The 19,528-nt window shown below is 32.1% G+C and overlaps 2 protein-coding genes across 3 annotated transcripts; both read right to left on the reverse strand.

The window, feature by feature from the left end:
- Positions 1–1,900: 1,900 nt before the first annotated feature.
- LOC134696265 (E3 ubiquitin-protein ligase TRIM33-like) lies at positions 1,901–5,865 on the reverse strand. The gene is made up of 2 exons (XM_063557962.1): positions 4,876–5,865; positions 1,901–2,153 (listed from the first exon to the last, which is right to left on the reverse strand). The coding sequence occupies exons 1-2, from the start codon at positions 5,715–5,717 to the stop codon at positions 2,084–2,086; spliced, it is 912 nt and encodes a 303-aa protein (XP_063414032.1). The 5' UTR covers positions 5,718–5,865; the 3' UTR covers positions 1,901–2,083.
- A 2,408-nt stretch (positions 5,866–8,273) lies between these two features.
- LOC134696134 (acid-sensing ion channel 1A-like) lies at positions 8,274–18,135 on the reverse strand. 2 transcript variants are annotated; one of them, XM_063557769.1, is made up of 8 exons: positions 17,950–18,135; positions 16,724–17,279; positions 13,945–14,043; positions 12,676–12,826; positions 11,626–11,682; positions 10,894–11,056; positions 9,905–9,993; positions 8,274–8,784 (listed from the first exon to the last, which is right to left on the reverse strand). In XM_063557769.1, exons 1-8 carry the CDS (start codon positions 18,066–18,068, stop codon positions 8,603–8,605), a joined length of 1,416 nt encoding a protein of 471 aa, XP_063413839.1. In that variant the 5' UTR covers positions 18,069–18,135; the 3' UTR covers positions 8,274–8,602. The 2 variants fall into 2 exon arrangements, with proteins under 2 accessions (XP_063413839.1, XP_063413838.1); XM_063557768.1 differs by having other exon boundaries at positions 9,905–9,996.
- Between the last annotated feature and the right edge of the window lie 1,393 nt (positions 18,136–19,528).

Below are 19,528 nucleotides of genomic sequence, written 5' to 3' on the forward strand. Positions count from 1 at the left end.
ATTAATCAAAAATAAACTGACAACGACATGGCTGAAAATAAAAAAGGGAAACAAACAATAGTACCCATGTCAAAACAAAGAAAACTAAAGACTAAGCAACACAAACCCAACCAAACACTAGGGATGATCTCAGGTGCTCCGGAAGGGTAAGCAGATCCTGCTCTGCATGGTGCACCCGTCGTGTTGCTCATGTTTTAACAAAATAAGAGCTATCTATTTTCCTGTTTCAAATATATTTCAAACTACTCACATTAAACAAGGTGTCAGTTTTGCAATCAAATAGATTTTCAGAATTGATTTATGGCTCATTGATATTGAGCTCTGCCCATATTCACCGGTTTGCCAATTGCAATGAACACTATGATATATAGCAACATCTTGTACATAGTGGAAATGGCCGCAATGAAAAGATTTTCACTATTTTGAGTGTCATTGATCATATTATTTTACACCGCTATTAAAACTGTAAAAGAAACACTATACACTGTATCAGGTTATCAACTCAATAACATACACATATAATGTCAACATTATATAATATGTCAATTGACTCCTTGGATGAGTTGCATTACAATTTCAACATCACTATTTTGAAGTATTTGGACCTGTGCCTTTGAGTGTCACTATTGGAGTAGAACCATCTTATCCTTACGAAGTACATGTTATCTTCCTCTTCTTTTTATCAATAATGCAAATAATATTGAAAATTGCATTGTTAAAGTGTTATCTGTTTATATTTTTCCTATGATTTTTTAATTATGATTTGTATAAATGGTTTATCTAGGCCTTTATTTGACAAATTTCATATTTAGCATCCAATCATCTTTTATCGGTAGTTATGACCTTGCAAATCATTTGGAAAATTGCGTTATACGCGCTTTCATGTCTACATTTCTCGTGGAATTTTTATACGAAACTTTTATTCAGTCTCTTGAATTCTTAAATAATCAATATGTGTTATGACTGACAATGAAAAATAAGACCAAAAGACGTAGATGGTTAGCAGCGATAGGTCACTGTTCGATAAAAAATATATGCTATTTACAATTCAAGATAGAAAATTAACGATCTGATTTATGGACAAAACAATAAACGAAAATCAAATATGATAAACGGTGACAACGACATTTACTAAATAACAGGTGGGTATCAATTGACCAGCACAAACATAATGTTGCCGGGTTGTACATTTTTTCAGGCACCATAACCTCCCCTAACATGGGTCAGTGGTGTCATACACATCACACTATAATTATCATCCGAACGATGCAAAGCACATAAACAAAAATGTTCAAATATGATAGCAATCGAAGTTATTAAAAGCGCGTTAAAAACATATAACAGCTAGTACTTAAATCATGATGTATCTATGACCAATGGTGACAGTAGTGATGTTTTATTAGAGAACAACGCTTAAGAATAACACCAATAATTACCATTAATGGATTGCAGTGTATTAAACAATGTCTACTAGTATTTAACTTTGATGTAATATGGTTAACGACATTTAACTCAGGCTTTGTAATATTATAGCCGCCGGTTTTTATAGATTGAGGAAGCGAGAGAACGAGTACAAACCATAAACCATCGACAAGAAAAACCGGTTCTTGCGATGAGTTCTTGCTCGTTGAAACAAAACAATAACCCCTACATGTTGACTAGTGTTGCTTTGCTGCTCATCCACTGACAATTATCCCATGTGTACCTACTTTATGCATTATAAAATATTTGGTAACGATTTGGATGCTCCAAAGTCAGTTATGTACACCCTTGTTTTGATTTGTATCTGCATACCTTAGTAACTTCGATACAAAATTTATAAAAAATTAAGATCATTTTAAAATATCTTATCAAATGATTCAAAAGTCGAATAATATGGAGGGAAAAAAGACAACAAACATGATTTTCATTCGCACAATACTCATAAAACTATATCTTTCAGATTTGTAAACAATTTAAAAGTAACATTCAAATTTATTGTTCTTCCATGCATAAGAAAAATTCGAACAACTTTTTTCCAATTCAACTTCTACGGTTTCTATTTAATTCATTTTTCACAAGCAACTATACTTCAGTTTTAACATCATAATAGCATTCCAAATGGTAGTGCTAATCTGCAAGTCGTTCTACTTTCTATGTCTTGATTTCGTACACTGAAATAGAAATGACAAGTTTGTTTACTTTTCGTTATACAAATTTGAATTATCGAGATAGATAATTATAACAGTAAGTTCATCAACCAGGTTTGTATCTTATCAACTGTAGCATTTAAGTCTGTTAACTGTGCATTTCTTTGTCCATTGCTATTACAAACTGCGTGCATATATTTTTGTTTTTGCTTGTTAAAGGATATGTTATGCAGCACACAAGAAAAAAAGTAGAATCAATATTATACAAATATAGCCTTTGTATGAGGTCGATACAAGGATATATTGACCTGAAAGAAGTATATTGACTGAGGACGAAGTCCGAGGTCGATATACTTCTTTGGGTCGATATATATCCTGTATTGACCTCATACAAAGGCTATATTTGTTATATTATTAATTTCCGACCATATTTGTTTGGAATTTTATAGATATAACATTGTCTCCTCGACAATAACAACATATTAGTTGTTATTTCATTTACTTTTCGATTGTAATCGATGAAAGATATCATGTGTTTCAAAACGTTAAACACTATTCTGAAATTCATTACATGACGTCACAAACTATATCGGTTTTTTAGATATTCTAAAAATAACCGTGCGATATGCTTTTTGCCGGGCAATAGGCTTTTTTGCTATCCGCTGTTTTCTTCCTACCTTCGAAAATATAGTTTAATATGTGACTATCCCTAAACGAATCAAATTTGTTAAAATATACGAATTAATGCGATATACCTCCTTTTTATGCACAGGTAACTTTGATTAATTTTAATTCTGTGTTTGAAAATGCCTGTACCAAGTCAGGAATATGACAGCTGTTGTCCATTCATTTTCTGTGTTTTGTCGTTTTATTTTTTACATGTGATGGTTTCATAGCTTATTAAAGAAAACTCAGCGGCAGGAGACTGGGTAAAAGGAGCATATTATACACAAAATTAATAACAACATAGTTCATAATACAAACAGTATACATTTTTAAATTATACATCTTCAGACATTAGTCTGTGTTCATACCAGTTTAAAATAAGACAAGCATCTTTTCTTACTTTTGAATAAAAATTGACAGCTAAAACAGCACATTACTGTTACAATATTTAATCATGCCAAGTACTTTTTTTTCATTTGAATGTTTTAAATAGTATGGACGTATGAACTTCCCCCTTAAATCCTTAATTTCACAATTGTTACATTTACATATATTGGTATATACATCCCCAAGACCAGCTTTACAAAGTGGACACATTCTCTCATTTCGGGATACATTTCTCCATCTTCCTGTATCGATGGGAAACTTTGTATTATATACCCTTAATTTACATAAGGGACTTTCCGTTTTTAATTTTCCTTGGAGTTCAGTATTTTTGTGATTTTACTTTTCACTAATGAGGTTTATGTGGAAGAAATGCGCGTGTATCGTACAAATGTGTTAGCACGGTATCTTTCATCAAATTTCGATATCTCTGTAATAATGGTCACAGTTAAGAATTTCATAATCAATGATATAATAAATGGAAAAAAAATAGGTCTTTTAAGGGTAATAAGGTCACCAACATCTGTTAGGGTTACTATTTCGTACACGTTTTGTTTAAGTATATGAACATTTAAAATTTCATTACAATATAAAAACGACGTGTATTTCAATTCGTCGTCTATTTAAAGAGATTTTATCCTACGGCTTCTTAAGAATAATCGCTTTGACAATCTAAATGTATTAGTATATTAAAGAATTTCAATATGCCATAATAGCAATAATAGCTACAATATTAATTCATCTGATAATGATAATTATAGGGCTAAAAGTTCAACATGCTACAAGTTACTGTCCGTAACTTTCAGTGGCATTTTCCCACTGGGAACATGCAAAAAAAGAAGAGGTTTCTTTATTCTAGCCGTGTCCTGTGCTATGGGCATTGTAAAAAACAAGACTGAAGCCAAATCATATTATAACATTGCCGTTTATATATAAGGATTATAGAATAGAAGGCGAGTAATATTAAATGTCAAACCACATACTTACTCCCTCCAATTTAAAACGTTTGTACAAGTAGCCCTACTGGTGAAAGAAAAATATATTTAGACAATTGCAGCCAAAATTGATTGATTTAAGATTTGGCATTAAAAATTGAGGATTAATACGCTTCATATTATACTTATTGAAGATTTACAGAAAACCAGGGGTTATTTTTAGAAGTTTCTGTCTTTGCAGACTTTAAACATTGGTTACAAATTAGCATGCAGACAGTGATACTTGTAAAAATCAGCATCTACCTGGTTTCAATGAAGTAAAAAGTAAGGTAAAATATTCAGAAAGCTGTGAAAATTGCCAAATGTGGTAGAATAGATAGGGATTTTAAATTTACGGTCTGGCACCTTATATGATCAATATTTTTTTCGCATTTTTGCACTTACATGTACTTGCTAAAAACGCATTTATTGTAAGGAAACCCATTGTATCATAAAATATAGTACACATTAATTACAGAACATTTTTCGCTTGAAAACAGGTTAACAACTTTAAGGAAATCATGGAACTATGTGTTTATAGTTCCTTTAATATTCCTTTACTTGTCTACTTATGTGGCATTCCATTTGCCTATACATTTTCTTTCACTATCAACACGGGATAACTAGCTATAGGACGTACCAATTTAAATTATTAAGTAGATGTTCGTTTCTTTATCGTTCCTAAATGCAAATTATTGTCTAACCCAAAGGTATTTACTTACGGTTGTCGGAATGATCCTAGCATTTGACGAACAGCTATAGAATTGTGGAGGGCTCGTTTAAAAACCGGATATTCCCCTAAATGTACTTTAGTTGGACTTTGGAAATTACAGACTTCTTTAACTAAACCTTTAGTCATTAAAGGAGCGGCTTGCTCGTCAATTTCATCTATCGTCTGCTGGCAGCGCATTTTTAATTTTTTCCCGTGTTCTGTCATTTTGGCAAGCATGTTTCTATTTTCGGCCATTTCTTTGAGATTATCATCTCTTCGTTCTTTCATTTCATTGATAAGTTCATCTGCGGCAGCGTCTATTCTGTTTTTGAGTTCTTCCTGTGCTTTCTTTATTTCTGCTACTCTCTCTTTCTCTTTATACTGGTAAGTGTTTTGAAAAGTATCTGAAGTTTTGATATGCTCTTGTAAAACCTCAGTCTCTTTGTTAACATATTCCATAAAGTCTTTTAAAAGATTTTGTTGGATTTCAGAAGCAGCAGATAAAGACCTATATTTATGGAATTTATGAATACCATTCAAACATTTTCTACACAGAAATTGCGAACATTCCATACAATAATTTTCTATCACTTGTTGAGGATGAAGCTCGCATTGACGGCGTTTAGCTTCAGTTAAAAGTACTTCTGGCGGTTTTATCCTATGTCCTCTAGAAACGGTACTTTTTAGGTGAATAGATTGACAGTGGTCACATAAATATTGGTTGCACTGAATACAGAAATGGTCTCCAGTTTGTCTTGAACATAGATCGCAAGTTCCAAAAGTGAAAGTCTTACTCGGTTCGTGTGAATTCAGAGACGTATTCTCCCGCGAAAGTTGTCTGGATCTACTCATTTTGAATCAATATTCAACCAAAAGCTTGATTATTTTGCTCCAAATAAAATTTTCTGCTTTTGACATTTTTGCTCCGACATCTTCCTGTAACCCTTAAATCCAGTTTTATCGGACATAGACGTTGACGACAATCACCCTGGTAGCCATACGTGGAACTATCTAACCGAACATTGATATTTATCAAATGTGTCGCCTTTGTTTTAAACCGTGTATTTATCTGTTTGAATAGAGCTATGTTGGTCCTTTAAACTTATAAAGGATCGTGTTAAACTATAGTTTTTGTGCATTATGTGGAACTTCGGAGTGTGTAAATCAAGTATACATTTGTTAAACCTCTATTGCTTTTATATAAGTATAAATTAATATTAACCTTATTGATCAAAATGGCATTTCTTTAAACTTTGAAAAACGATATATGACTATAAAAAATAACTTCTATTGACTGCATTGTTAATTATATTGTGCACTTTTTAGTTGTGTTTTTTGCATTATAAGATTGTAAGTTTTAAAGTTAAAACCATTTGAAGCAAATTACATTCATTAAACTGCATTTAAGAGATTGTAAACACTGATATATACATAGCTAGTGGACTCAATTATTACGTGAATCAAATAGTAATTAATGAATAACATATCCTCAACAGTGAAATTCCTGTTCCGCAGTAGTCTCGGGGGTAATGGTAAAGGTCGATTTAAACATTTGCTACTACCAAGATTTCACAAATATATAAAGTTATATAAAATATTTAAAGTTAATATCTATTCTTATATCTGACCTCTGTGTATAGTCAATGACAGTATATCACATTATCTTAGGTTGACATTTTTCCTTATGTCAAATCATTAATTCATGCATATCAGTAAAGATTAAATAAATACTAACATAGATTTATCTATTTAGTATATACATTAAAAAGATAATTAGTTTTGAATTATAATTAGTTTGTTAACTAGCTATAATTAAAAAAGATAACTCGCTTTGAATTATTATTAGTTTGTCAACTAGATGAATTTAAATTTGTATGATCAAAATCAATCAAAATACTAAGGAACTGAACATTGGACAACCGTAATTTTCGGAGGATGGTCACATGGACCTGTTTCAATACCCGAAAGTTAGGTTAAGGTACATAGATGTTATTTTTTTCTAAGACAATTTATGTGTGAAGAATTGATAAATGACAGGTATTTCTACCACACTGAAACAATTATGATATTGAATATACTGTTTGTGGCTAGCACATTCGGATTGAACCTGATACTGGCTTACAAACAAACACCATTGAAGGTACATCATTTATTATATCACCGGAAACTCAGCACATTGTATATATAACAGTACAAAGGGAGACAAGCAGTTCACATACATTGTCTCAACATATAACAGAGTTATCTCTCTTTCTATACTCATATACTTAAGTATACATAGCAAACACTACACTGAAGTAATATAATTAAGAAATAATTCACGATCGCCATAAATTTGTTGGAAATTTTTCAAATGGCCTAAGCCCTAATATTCGAATTTCATTCTGAGCGATATAAATTCGGTTATCAGTCATAAGCGCAAGGGATTTGTGCGGAAACATAACCCTGGTCTGACCTCACACAGTCACATACTATATAAAAGTCGGAAAAGATATCTAAACGTCGTCCATGAGACGGCAATCCGAAACACATTTAACAAACTTTTTTTTTCGGAATTAATTTCTTGTGGTGTGTAAATATAATATAATGTATTGTCGTGCTGGTGGTGTATACTACTATCTTTAGGTTGAGGAGTATGCGTGTAAGAGAATTCAGGACGATTGAAAGCTTGGTATATTACTTAGAAACCTGACTGTCGTTTTTAACATTTAATGTTGTCATATAAATAAAATTTCTGTTTTTTTGTGTGTTAGTCTCATTTACATATATCGCACATCTCTTTTCATAAATATGCAGTGTGCAAAAAAATGTTGATTAGGCAGAATAACAAAATTTTATTTTAATGGATCAGTTTTGTCTAAAAGAGGGACGAAAGTTACCAGAGGGACAACTGCCTGGTCTAAATCATCGGGTTAATGTATGACCAAATATATTACAATTCCGTATAATTTTTGTAACACAGTTTTATCCGTCAACTATCTAATATTAATATAAAAAAGAAGATGTGGTATGATTGCCAATGAGACAACTATCCACAAAAGACCAAAATGACACAAACATTAACAACTATAGGTCACCGTACGGCCTTCATCAATGAGCAAAGCCCATACTCTTTTATAATGTTCAGAAGATAATGATTTAACAAAATAGAAATAGTACATATTCTATAATCTTTTCATAAAACACACTGCCCAAATCTAGAGGTGGGTACATCTAAAGACCGAGAGACACTACCCTCGATTGTTTTCCCCCAGTAGCATCGCGTTTTATTTTACAAATGAACTTATATTGCCTCTTCATGTCATCGGTCTTTACATAAATGACGAGCTAAATCATACAATGGAACAACTAATAAAACCACATAATTATTCACTTATTAATTTTATTCTGTAACTGTTGATTATATTTTTTTAATTAGTACCTCTACAGTACATACAGGAATAACGTCTTTTGAATGTATACATCTTTTTACTTCAAAACGAGGGATGAAAGATACCAGAGGGACAGTAAAACTCATAAATCGAAAATAAACTGGCAACGCCAATGTCTTATTTCCATGAATGTGCATCGGACGCATAGATATATTTACCAACATTGAGATGCAGATTGGTCTATTATTCCTCAATTCTTCTTTACATAGTGAGGCATATTTTCTATGTCAACGTTAAAAAAATACTACAAAAATGAAAGAAACACGTTCTAATATGTATGGGTCCGAATCGCTTTTCTAAACTGGATCACATTTTACTAGTATTTTCAGTTTCATCTATATGATCATTAGATTCACCCAATTTTCTTCTTTTTGAATTGGCAACCTTTTGACTTCCTTTAGTCATCAGTAAACAGAAAAATTCTATGATCTCTACAATTGATAGGATGCTGGCTCCTATGAACATTCCCATCTGACCACCAACCGTTCCTAAAATAGTCAGTTATTCAATTAGAGAACTCAATTAAATGACCTCACTGTCCTCATTATATATGCAATTTAGTCTAATGTATACATTGTAATTTGCTATGTAACCTGTAGTAGCGATTTCTCATTAGGAAAGTCATTATACCATTCATAAATATTGTTTTTCCCATGTACGAATATCTGTTTCGAATCTAATAATTATTGAACAATACAGCAGTGATATGTTTGTAATCAATAAGAATTTTTTTTATATTCTTCCAGAAAGTGATGGGAGTTTGTATTGGCCCGAATAATTCTGCCTATTCACACATCTTAGTGTTTGTCTCTTACACCTGTATCTTTGTGTTGTGTTATATTTCAAATCCTTTTTGATAATGTTGTTGGTTACAGAACACCTTTTTTTAACATTTCATAATTACTTCAGCTTAAACGATGCTTTGAATGTAAAATTTGCGTCTTGGTTCCAAGTTTAAAAAAAAATATTGCACAGTTGTATTTCTTTATGTAGTGTTCCTTACTGAACATAGCGTTGCAGAATGGTATACAGTCGGAAGTACAGTTGTTATGAATTATGGCGGTTTATAGCGACAAATCTGTCATGGACACAAGGGTATTGATTGATTGATCGTTGATTGCTTGACACCCAATGTCAAATCTTTCGTATAGGTTCAGATAACTTGAATATTGAAGAGCGTCTGAAGTATGCTATGGTACTATAGATTTGCCTGGTCTATGTCCTATTGATCTTTAACCCCACCGCTTCAATTATTAATGAAAATATATGACAGGCTTCATCATGCATACATAATAGTGGGTCTGGATAGGGGCGTCTAGATTTCTGTACTCTTCAATGTGCTTTTCATTTTATTATATTCTTTTTGTTGTCATTTTATATGCTCTATTCTGTACATATTAGGGCCCAATTATTCTCTATCTATTTATTTATTGTTGGCTTATTATTAAATTCTTTAGTGGTTTTTACACCTTTTTCACTCATCATATCATATTCTCATATTCTCTATCGTGTAAACCCTTTTAAGACTCATTATTTACAAGTAATAATTCAAACTTGCAAGTAAAGATCTAATTTAAAAACAATCATATTGAAATCATTGATATTTACCTAAAATACTACCAACTGTCTTTTCTGGAACCTCTTCCGTTGCTTCCTCTATCATAGAATTGTAAAAGAGACGCAAATCGATGAAATTTCTACTGAAGAAAGATGAAATACAAGATAAGAAAATGTTTTGGGCTTAAAACTTAAAAGCACATAAAAGCACTTCTCGACTTATCGTATTGTTATGCGTTTACTTTTCTACATTGGTTAGAGGTATAGGGGGAGGGTTGAGATCTCACAAACATGTTTAACCCCGCCGCATGTTTGCGCCTGTCCCAAGTCAGGAGCCTCTGGCCTTTGTTAGTCTTGTATTATTTTAATTTTAGTTTCTTGTGTACAATTTGGAAATTAGTATGGCGTTCATTATCACTGAACTAGTATATATTTGTTTAGGGGCCAGCTGAAGGACGCCTCCGGGTGCGGGAATTTCTCGCTACATTGAAGACCTGTTGGTGACCTTCTGCTGGTTTTTTTTATTTGGTCGGGTTGTTGTCTCTTTGACACATTTCCCATTTCCATGTTCAATTTTATTACTAGTTATTTTTTTCTCCTAGTTTTGAAACATTGCTGTGTGAACTTTTTAAGACTTAAAACTAAAACAAAAAGAATAATATCGACATATTCGTTCTTATAGTTTTTTTTTTATTATTATACTTAAATAATAAATACACCGAAGTCGGAAAAACGACACGTTTCATATCTGTAACCATACAATGCAGATTTAGCTCAATTTTCCATAGCTGTTTTAATAAATCAGAAACGTGACAACAAATGTGTGTAGATATCAACTTTTGGGTTTTATCGGCGATTGTAATATAATTTTGCGTATGATTGTTTCTGTGCAGCAATTTGGTATCGGTATATCATGCCAAACAAACATTCTGTTTCATTTGGTCTCTTGTGGAGTGTTGTCTCTTGGCAATCATACCACATCTTCTTTTTTTTATATAAATCTACTAGTATAGAATATATAATTATAGTTAATTTCATACCTTAAATAATCTTCATTTGGTAGAACCGATTGGTTGAACAAGTACTTAGCTATGAAGTTGGAAGTGAATGCAGCATACGACAGTGAAGTTTCGTACTTTATCGTCTCACAATTTGGTGGACACGAACAATTGTGTAGAAAATCTGAATCCCGGGATATATTTTCTGTACGAAATAATAAAGAATCTTACAGAGACAATTATATACAGTGATAGGTGTCACTGATGGAATATATAATAACGACCTTATAAAGATAATTATTATATACATTGACCACGACCGATGGGTATCACAAATAGAAAAGAAACTTTCCGTATGCAGGATCATCCCGCTTTTTTTTTTAGGGTTTTTATTTTTCCCCAATCTTCGGTTTTCTTTGTAGCGTGTTTTCAATCGCTATTTCTCTTTTATTCATGGCGTTTTTTTGTCTTTCATACATGTATGATTTACTGTCCTTTAGTTTTTCTACCCAATTAAATTAGTTTCTTAAACACATTAAAGGTTTTGGCATTTCATGTGGAGAGACCGGAAATGCTTTTCTAATCAATTGTCAAAGAAGCAGCATTGAAATTCCCTGTTTAATATACTCACTGAGTATCGTTGACAAGTTGATTTATTTTTCGGATTTTATTCCTGGAACATTGCATTAGATACTGAATTCTTTTAAACTTATTTTTATAATACATATGCTTCAATTTTTTCCAAAGTGTAAACTGCGTTAAAATTAGGCTTACTTTGGTACTCCGCATAACAGTCCATCAGTTGTTGACTGTTACAAAACTCTGCTTTACCTAAAATAGAATAATTAAGATCGCGATAACGATTGATTGATTGATTGATTTTTAACGCTACTTTAATTAATTTTGGCTGTTTGTGGCCAAAGTGCAGAGAGAGAAACACCGACCTTTGGCAGTTAAATTGACAATCCTAGTTAAATGAGATTAGAGTCGAACGCACCTATCATCTGTGGTATTCGAACTCACAACCCCAGTATTGATCAGCTGGTAGTAATACAGTTGGTGAGTTGGTGAGATGCTGAGACCACTTGGCAACAGAGAAGTTTTACTTAGTGCATATATTTAAGATAATATTTAAGATAAGAATTACGAGTAAATTAAAGCAAAAATTAAAAATTACACACACTATGTATAGTATAGTCAGGTATTATTCGTATTGAAATTAGCTAAACAATGTTCCACTTGTATATTTGTCCATCTGATGAGTTAAGCCTTTTTCAACTGATTTTTATAGTTCGTTCTAAAGTTTTACTGTCATAACACTGTCCCAAGTTATGGGAGGGTTGGGATCCCGCTAACATGTTTAACCCCGCCACATTATTTATGTATGTGCCTGTCCCAAGTCAGGAGCCTGTAATTCAATGGTTGTTGTTTGTTATAAGTGTTACATTATTGTTTTTCGTTCATTTTTTTTATATAAATAAGGCCGTTAGTTTTCTCGTTCGAATTGTTTTACGTTGTTATATCGGGGCCTTTTAAAGCTGACTATGCGGTGTGGGCTGTGCTCATTGTTGAAAGCCGTACGGTGACCTATAGATGTTAATGTCTGTGTCATTTTGGTCTCTTGTGGACAGTTGTCTCATAAGCATTCATACCACATCTGATTTTTTCATCGATATGCAATTTGCGAATCATTTTTTCTATCAATATCAATGAAATTTTAACCCATGCTAATATGACATGGTTGTATTGTCCATATGATCAACGAGGCTTCTGCAATACTTAATATTTAAATATGCAGCAAGATTTTAGATACATCTTACGTACCATTTGAAAATAAATGTCTGCAACCACATTTTAGTACGAGATAGTCGTCAAAACAGTGTTTAAAGCACGTCAGCTCTGAATATGTACCAATTCCTGACAATTTATCAGAAACCTCTCGACAACTTCCATATGGACTTGGAAGTGTTATCACCTAAAACAAAATTACGAGAGGAGTATATAAATGAAATTTAACTGACTAAAGATGTTATATAATAATTAACGTATTCTGCAGATATATAAATAAATTAAGATTTGTTTTTATAGTGTCACATAATAACATGACGTACGAGCCATTTCATCTCCTGAGAAAATATTTACATATTAAATGTTGATATGCTTTATTCTTCCGATTAAACGTTATATATCATGAATATCGTTAAAAAATATAAAGTACAGTAAAAGGTATTTGACATAGAAGTCTCCCAAAGACCGATACACAATGGTCAAAATAAGAATAATTAATAGAAAGGCAAACAACAGTTTACAAAAAACTACAAGAAAAACATTTATCAAAACAATTGAAACCGTTTTTTTAACGAATTCCCCCTGGAAAGTCTTAAGGTAAGTAATTCAAAGACGAAAGAGGAACCCGTTGTGTTGCAATACAAATCCGGCTTTTAGTCGCATTTAAAGATTTTGTAAACGTATAAAGGACGCACGAATGTAGGTATGACAATTGAACTATATCCGTGGTCGATTGAGACACAGATATTCCACAACGGTCAACAAAACTATGACTATGCCAATGAGACAACTGTCCACAAGTGACCAAATGACACAGAAATTAGAACCTATAGGTCATGTTTCAAAAGAAATAATGAAACGAAATGCAAGCCCTGGAATATGGCATCTAAGTGATCCTGAGATATATACTGCACGTTCAAATTTTGCTGGAAATGGAAAGTGTAAACGAAAGCCGTTGAAAATATTGATTTAGTTGTTTTATTTATTCTCAGTGGCAAATAGTTCATGCATATCTAGAACGATAACGAATTAACAAAAATTAAAATGGATCAGCTACATTGAATAATCTGGATTGCATCTGGAAATAAGACAATTATAAAAAGGGCAAAAAGTTTGTTTTGCGACATTTCGTGTTTTGCGACATTCAATGATATGTGTTGCAAGTTCCCGTTAACGTGCAAAAAGTTTGACCCTTGATATCGGAAAAAATGATTTATGGCAAAGGAAAACGGAATTTTTGAACCGATTAGTGTCTTTAAAAACTATGATTTTCTCCTGAATTTATAATATGAACATGTTTCTGACCTTGGTTTTCCTTATAGAACATCCCGCTGATAGACCTGGTCCAACCAGGAATCCTCTCAACGATGGCAATGGCTCTTCTGATGGATCATGAAGTACAACCTTCAAATAGTCAAAAGAGCTGCTATATCAGGGAATATAATTATTTATTGTATAGCAATATTATATTTCCCACAGAAAGTAACCAAAAGTTGGCGTGCAGTAAATCCCAACATTGCACTAGTGCAATAAATCTTCATTTCATGACGTCATCAACGTCAAAATCTTAGTTTAAACCAATTTTTACTTTCAAATATTATATTGCTATAAAAATAAAAGGGTTATTGGATGAATATTGTCCCTCGTAGAACATATATTGCACTCGCAAGCTCGTGCAATATAAAATCCGACTCGCGACAATATATCCCAATATTCATGCAATTGCCCTATAATACAACTCTAAGAAGTGTGAAAAATACATTTTAGTTAAGTATTAAAAAAAATCAAATTATAAATTGTACGGATTTTGACTTCTTGCTGATACAATATGAAAATACTGAGATGTGGTATGCTTAATCATATTCAAAACAGTGTGGTCCTGGCCATTGATTGACGACCTAAATTATCCCATTGACTGGGACAGATTAGGTGAACGTTTGTCTGTAACGACCATTGCTCACTTCTTACTTATTATAGAATTTAAACTGTGGGGTCACCAAAGGTTCTTAACGCCTTTAATAATAAAATTATTCAAAAAATTATTCAGGAATAACCTTTATGTTTTGATTTATATTATTGATATAAATCAACACATCGTATTATTCCGGATTCGTTTTTCGAATTGCTTTATTTAGGTGTTGAGAGCCTTTGGTGACCCCACAGATACAGTGTCTTTAACAAGTACATAGTGAGCAGTGATTGTTACCGACAAACGTTCAACTTATCTGTCCCAGTCAATGGGATAATTTAGGTCGTCAATCAATGGCCAGGACCACACTGTTTTGAATATGATTCTATTGAGACTGACACTAGTTTTTGTTCACCAGAGTCTACTATAGTTCACTTTCCTGATGTTTTACTCGAAAATGTATGCTTCAACACAATATAACGATCTGTCCTATTTGGCCAAAAGCTACAGATGTACACGAAATGTGGTAAAATTTTATGAATCTATGTTTTGCTGTATAATAATCATTGCACTTTCTACCTGTTGATAATGCTTTAGAAGAAGAAATTTATTTATCTGAAATCTGAAAACATTCCAGTGATGAACTAATGATACATAACATTTGCATCTGGACCATATTTACTAACAATTGGCTTTTCGTGTTTATGAATAAAGTGAGATATTAGAGGTACGTCATTGAGACAGCATACCAACGACATAAAAAAGAGATATAAAAGTTAGAATACGACAACAGAGATATGTCTGTATAATGTGTCAAGCAATTAATTCATCAGAAAGATATGACAATTTGGAATATTATTATTAATAAAATGATAAATGACAACCTGCAGTGTGCTTACTAATTTCAAGTAGCGCAAAAAAATGTTTAGATTCATATATGTTTGTCTTCGAAGATATTTTTTTTTTATGAATTGCAAATGTATCTCAGTCAGATCAACAAGAAATGCATTTCCAATGTTAGGCGATACATCTTAATCGCTTTACTTGCAATTTAAAGCAAAACTAGAAAGATGCACTAACAATTTCACACTTTTGAGTATAAATAATTGAAAGTAAATACTAAACAGGGTTACACTGCACTAGTTTATATTAACATGGATAAATAAATAATAAACCGCTCATAGGTGTGGTATTGTTTATAAATAAAAAAATCATTGTATTTTTTACCCATGCTCTTATTTTGACCATAACAACTGAGGATTGACTGTATGAATACTTCTATCAATTTAGTTCAACAATTACTTCCTGACAAGATAAGAAACGTCAAAAATTTCTTCTTTTCGGTAAAACTTTCCCAATTAAAATAATACATGATAAAAAAAATATAACTTAGACTATACAGTTGTTTGAAGAAGAAAAAACCTCATCCGATATCCAACTGTGACTTTCCTCTTCTGGTTATTAGAATAATAAACGATCTTCACATTATCTACGTATAAAAATGTAACATAATTACTATTTGTAATTTTTTCAATTGTTTTAGCACATATTACAAATAAATCAAACTTTCTTGTGTTTAACAAAATCCACCTTAATTTAACCAACTTTCATTATAAAACAAAATTTCTATGGAATTGAGGGAGGTTATAGTAGATACGCATGATGACGTGATTGTTAAATGATTAACACAGCACTTATCCATGTTGCTTGTCCAAGCAGTTTAATTAGACTCGTAACTGTCAAAACTACTAATAAGATGAACATCATCAGGGGAAAACAAACGTACTTACTACATATTTCGCTGTCTAACAGAACTGACATCAAAAAGATTAACTACAAATGCATTTCAGCTTAGGAAGATGGTACACCTGTACACACTGTACATGTACATAGAATATTATACTCAGAACAATACGCTTGGAACATATATGTTAATATAGTGAGTTCAGACACAAATAAATCGAATCGGTCAACCAATGTGTGGTGGAGACCCCCAAAAATTAGGTAGCGTCGAATTCGGTCGATTTCAATTATTTTGGAAACGGGATTATAAGTAAAGCAATCAAAATAAAATATATAAAAAAAAAGAATATTTTGTAAATGAGAGGATAGAAAGATAAATTAATTTATTTGCATATCAATTTATCAGTAATATAGACAGAGTAAATAGTATACCTTTACACCAGCTTGTATAGTTGAAGAAAAGAAATATAAGTCTTGTTGAATATTAACAAAGAATCTCAGACCAGCCGTTTCTCCAACAGACTCTGCCACCATCTTTGCATCTTTATTGAAAGTATAACACACACCAAGCTCTGTCATTATAGGAGTGAAGATATCTTTGCAGTCAATGAGCTCTTGTTTGAAATGACAATATTTGATCATGTCTCCAATCTGATGAGAATGATTACGTGCACAGCTATACAGCACATCCCCTGGGATCGGGTTGTTAGTCGACCTTAGCCCGAAATGCTCTAAGATAATTGAGAGCTCACTGAGAGCGTAGAATGTCTTAGATGCTTCCAGTTTATCTTCTTCTGAAAAACAATCTAACACGGAACTTTTTACTTGGTTTAAGTTACATACAGTAACTGCAGGGAAGTCAATGGTTTCTTGTATAGATGTGGTAAAACTTGTGATGGTAGGGTTGTGTGAAAGATGGAGAAATTCTAATATCACAAATATAAAAAGTCCAGAGGCTGCCGCCAGGACCAAAATAATCCATATTAGCCTACAAAAAAAGTAAAAACATGACTGGTAGCAGTTATTTTAAAGAATATTACAGCTCTCTGAAAAAACTATACTAGGCACACGTCAGATGGAAGATGAAAAAGGATTGTCAATGAGACAACTTTCCACAAGAGACCAATGAAACAAACATCAATATTATCAATAATTATAGGTCACCGTACGGCCTTCAACAATAAGCATAGCTCATATCGCATAGTCAGCTATAAAAAAGCCATTTATTTTTTTAAAGATATAAGAAGATGTGATATGAGTACCAATTGGACAACTCTTCATCCAAGTCGCAATTTGTAATTTAAGTAAACATTTATAGGTCAAAGTACGGCCTTGAACTCAGAGCCAGTTTCTACATAAAACTTCATCATTCATAAAATGTGTTGTCTCTTTCAAATCCTCGTGTTAACCCAATTAAAATTATGTTTATTGCATATTTTAGCAAAAAGGAAAAGGACATGATTTTTATATAACTGTTATGAAGGATTTCACAAAATAAGGTAATTGAAAAACTCGTCCTTTAAAAAAACCAACATCAAAACAAGCTAATAAGATATACAAAAGACATGCAAATCTGTAATTACAACTTTAAAAAGATAATATTTCCCTTGAATTTTTCTTGAATATTTATTTTACTGCTTTAAATATAATAAGCATACTTGCGTCTAGAGTATAATTCTGGTCCTCCAAATCTTGATAGTCCATGGATTGAAGAAGTATTCTTAAATTCTTCTACAATGTTAGTATTAAAGACCATTTCTGTTGTATACCTTATCATTCTCGTTCATCATGATAATCTCAGTTAATTGTTTCAGGCAAATAATACCTGTATTAACACCTGTAATCAGTCTCACATCTGCCATGCTTGAGGAATTCTGATATTTGAAGCAGAACCCAGAAGGTAAAATAGCAATCAGCAATAATAATTTAGCAGCAACTGGCCGCGCCGGTTAATGACTTTTATTTAGTCGATTTTAGAAATTAATCATTTAATCAATTGAAGTTGAAAGTCATTATTTACTGAATTTGAAATTAATTGCGTAGAGATAACAGAATTATCATTTCATAATAGAAAAAAAATCATATTTTCCGGAAATATATGCAAATGGGGTTTCTTTCTAATCATCCTCCAAAATCGAATTTCTCCGTGTTTATTTTTATCGGTAATATATTTATTTATTCTGAAAATCTGGACATGGAACAGATATTTAGTCAAACTAAAATCAAAGTTCACTCGAATCATCACTTTGACGTGTATTTTTACTAGTTTTCTATGTTGTGTTTTGTGTAATGTTGTTTGTTTATTGGTCATTTTATTTATTTTGCCATAGCGGATCATAGCGTTGTCAGTTTATTTTCGATATTATTAGTTATTCATAAATCTTGAATGTATGTTGTTGAGATTTTTCATCTAACCATCGAATAATCGAAAATGTTGAACATTGCATTAGTTAATTATATTTTCAATTGCACACATATAAAAAAAAAAACACGTCAAACAGCAATCATACTTTTCAGCTGGTTATTTGTGGTCCGTTACCATACTAGAAATGAATTGTTTTCGAGTCGAAACATATTTAGATTTTGGTAGATTGTTTTTTTTTTTAAATAGTTGTTTGAGATAAATTGTCATTATACGTCAAATAAACAACAAAAAAACTAACTTAATATATCAAGAGTGACGTCATATCAAATGGAAAATATTTATTCCTTATCCAGGTGATACTCAAATGACGTTACATAGCAATGGAATTTTCAAGCTTTAGGTGTCAGACCACCAATTACTCCCTCCAATTTAGAATGTATGTAAAAGTAGCCTTACTCTGACACAAAATAGTGCTTTTGATTGTCTTGTTTACTTAAACTAACCAACAAATTTGCAGAAATGAAACTTCGCCCTCATTCAAATAACCTTCTCGTGTTGACAATTTTGGATATTCACGTTTTCAACGGGCCATAATTGTATATTGTATGTTATAAGCAGTTTTAAGGCCATTGCTTAAATTCAAATTGTTTTGGTAGACTAAGTATCTTTTCTAAAATCGTAGGTGTCAGACCACCAATTAAAAATCCCTATCTGTTCAACCAAATTTTGCATTTTCACAGCTTTCTTAATATTTTACCTTAAGTTTAACTTCATAGAAACCAGGTATATCCTAAATTGTACATGAATCAGCTTTCCACATGCCAATTTTCAACATACCTTTAAAGCCTCGTTGGCTGAGTGGCCTCAGTTAC

The sequence above is a fragment of the Mytilus trossulus genome, chromosome 14, assembly GCF_036588685.1.
Source record: "Mytilus trossulus isolate FHL-02 chromosome 14, PNRI_Mtr1.1.1.hap1, whole genome shotgun sequence".
In the NCBI taxonomy this organism is placed as follows: Eukaryota; Metazoa; Mollusca; class Bivalvia; order Mytilida; family Mytilidae; genus Mytilus; species Mytilus trossulus.

Coding starts and splice junctions, on each gene's coding strand:
- LOC134696265 (XM_063557962.1), bottom strand. CDS start 5,717: ATGAGTAGATCCAGACAACTTTCGCGGGAGAATACGTCTCTGAATTCA. Junction 2,154..4,875: donor CTAGGATCATTCCGACAACC/GTAAGTAAATAC, acceptor TTTCTATTTCAG/TGTACGAAATCAAGACATAG.
- LOC134696134 (XM_063557768.1), bottom strand. CDS start 18,068: ATGATAAGGTATACAACAGAAATGGTCTTTAATACTAACATTGTAGAA. Junction 14,044..16,723: donor CTATACAAGCTGGTGTAAAG/GTATACTATTTA, acceptor GACTATTTGAAG/GTTGTACTTCATGATCCATC. Junction 8,785..9,904: donor GACAGTTGGTAGTATTTTAG/GTAAATATCAAT, acceptor TGACTATTTTAG/GAACGGTTGGTGGTCAGATG.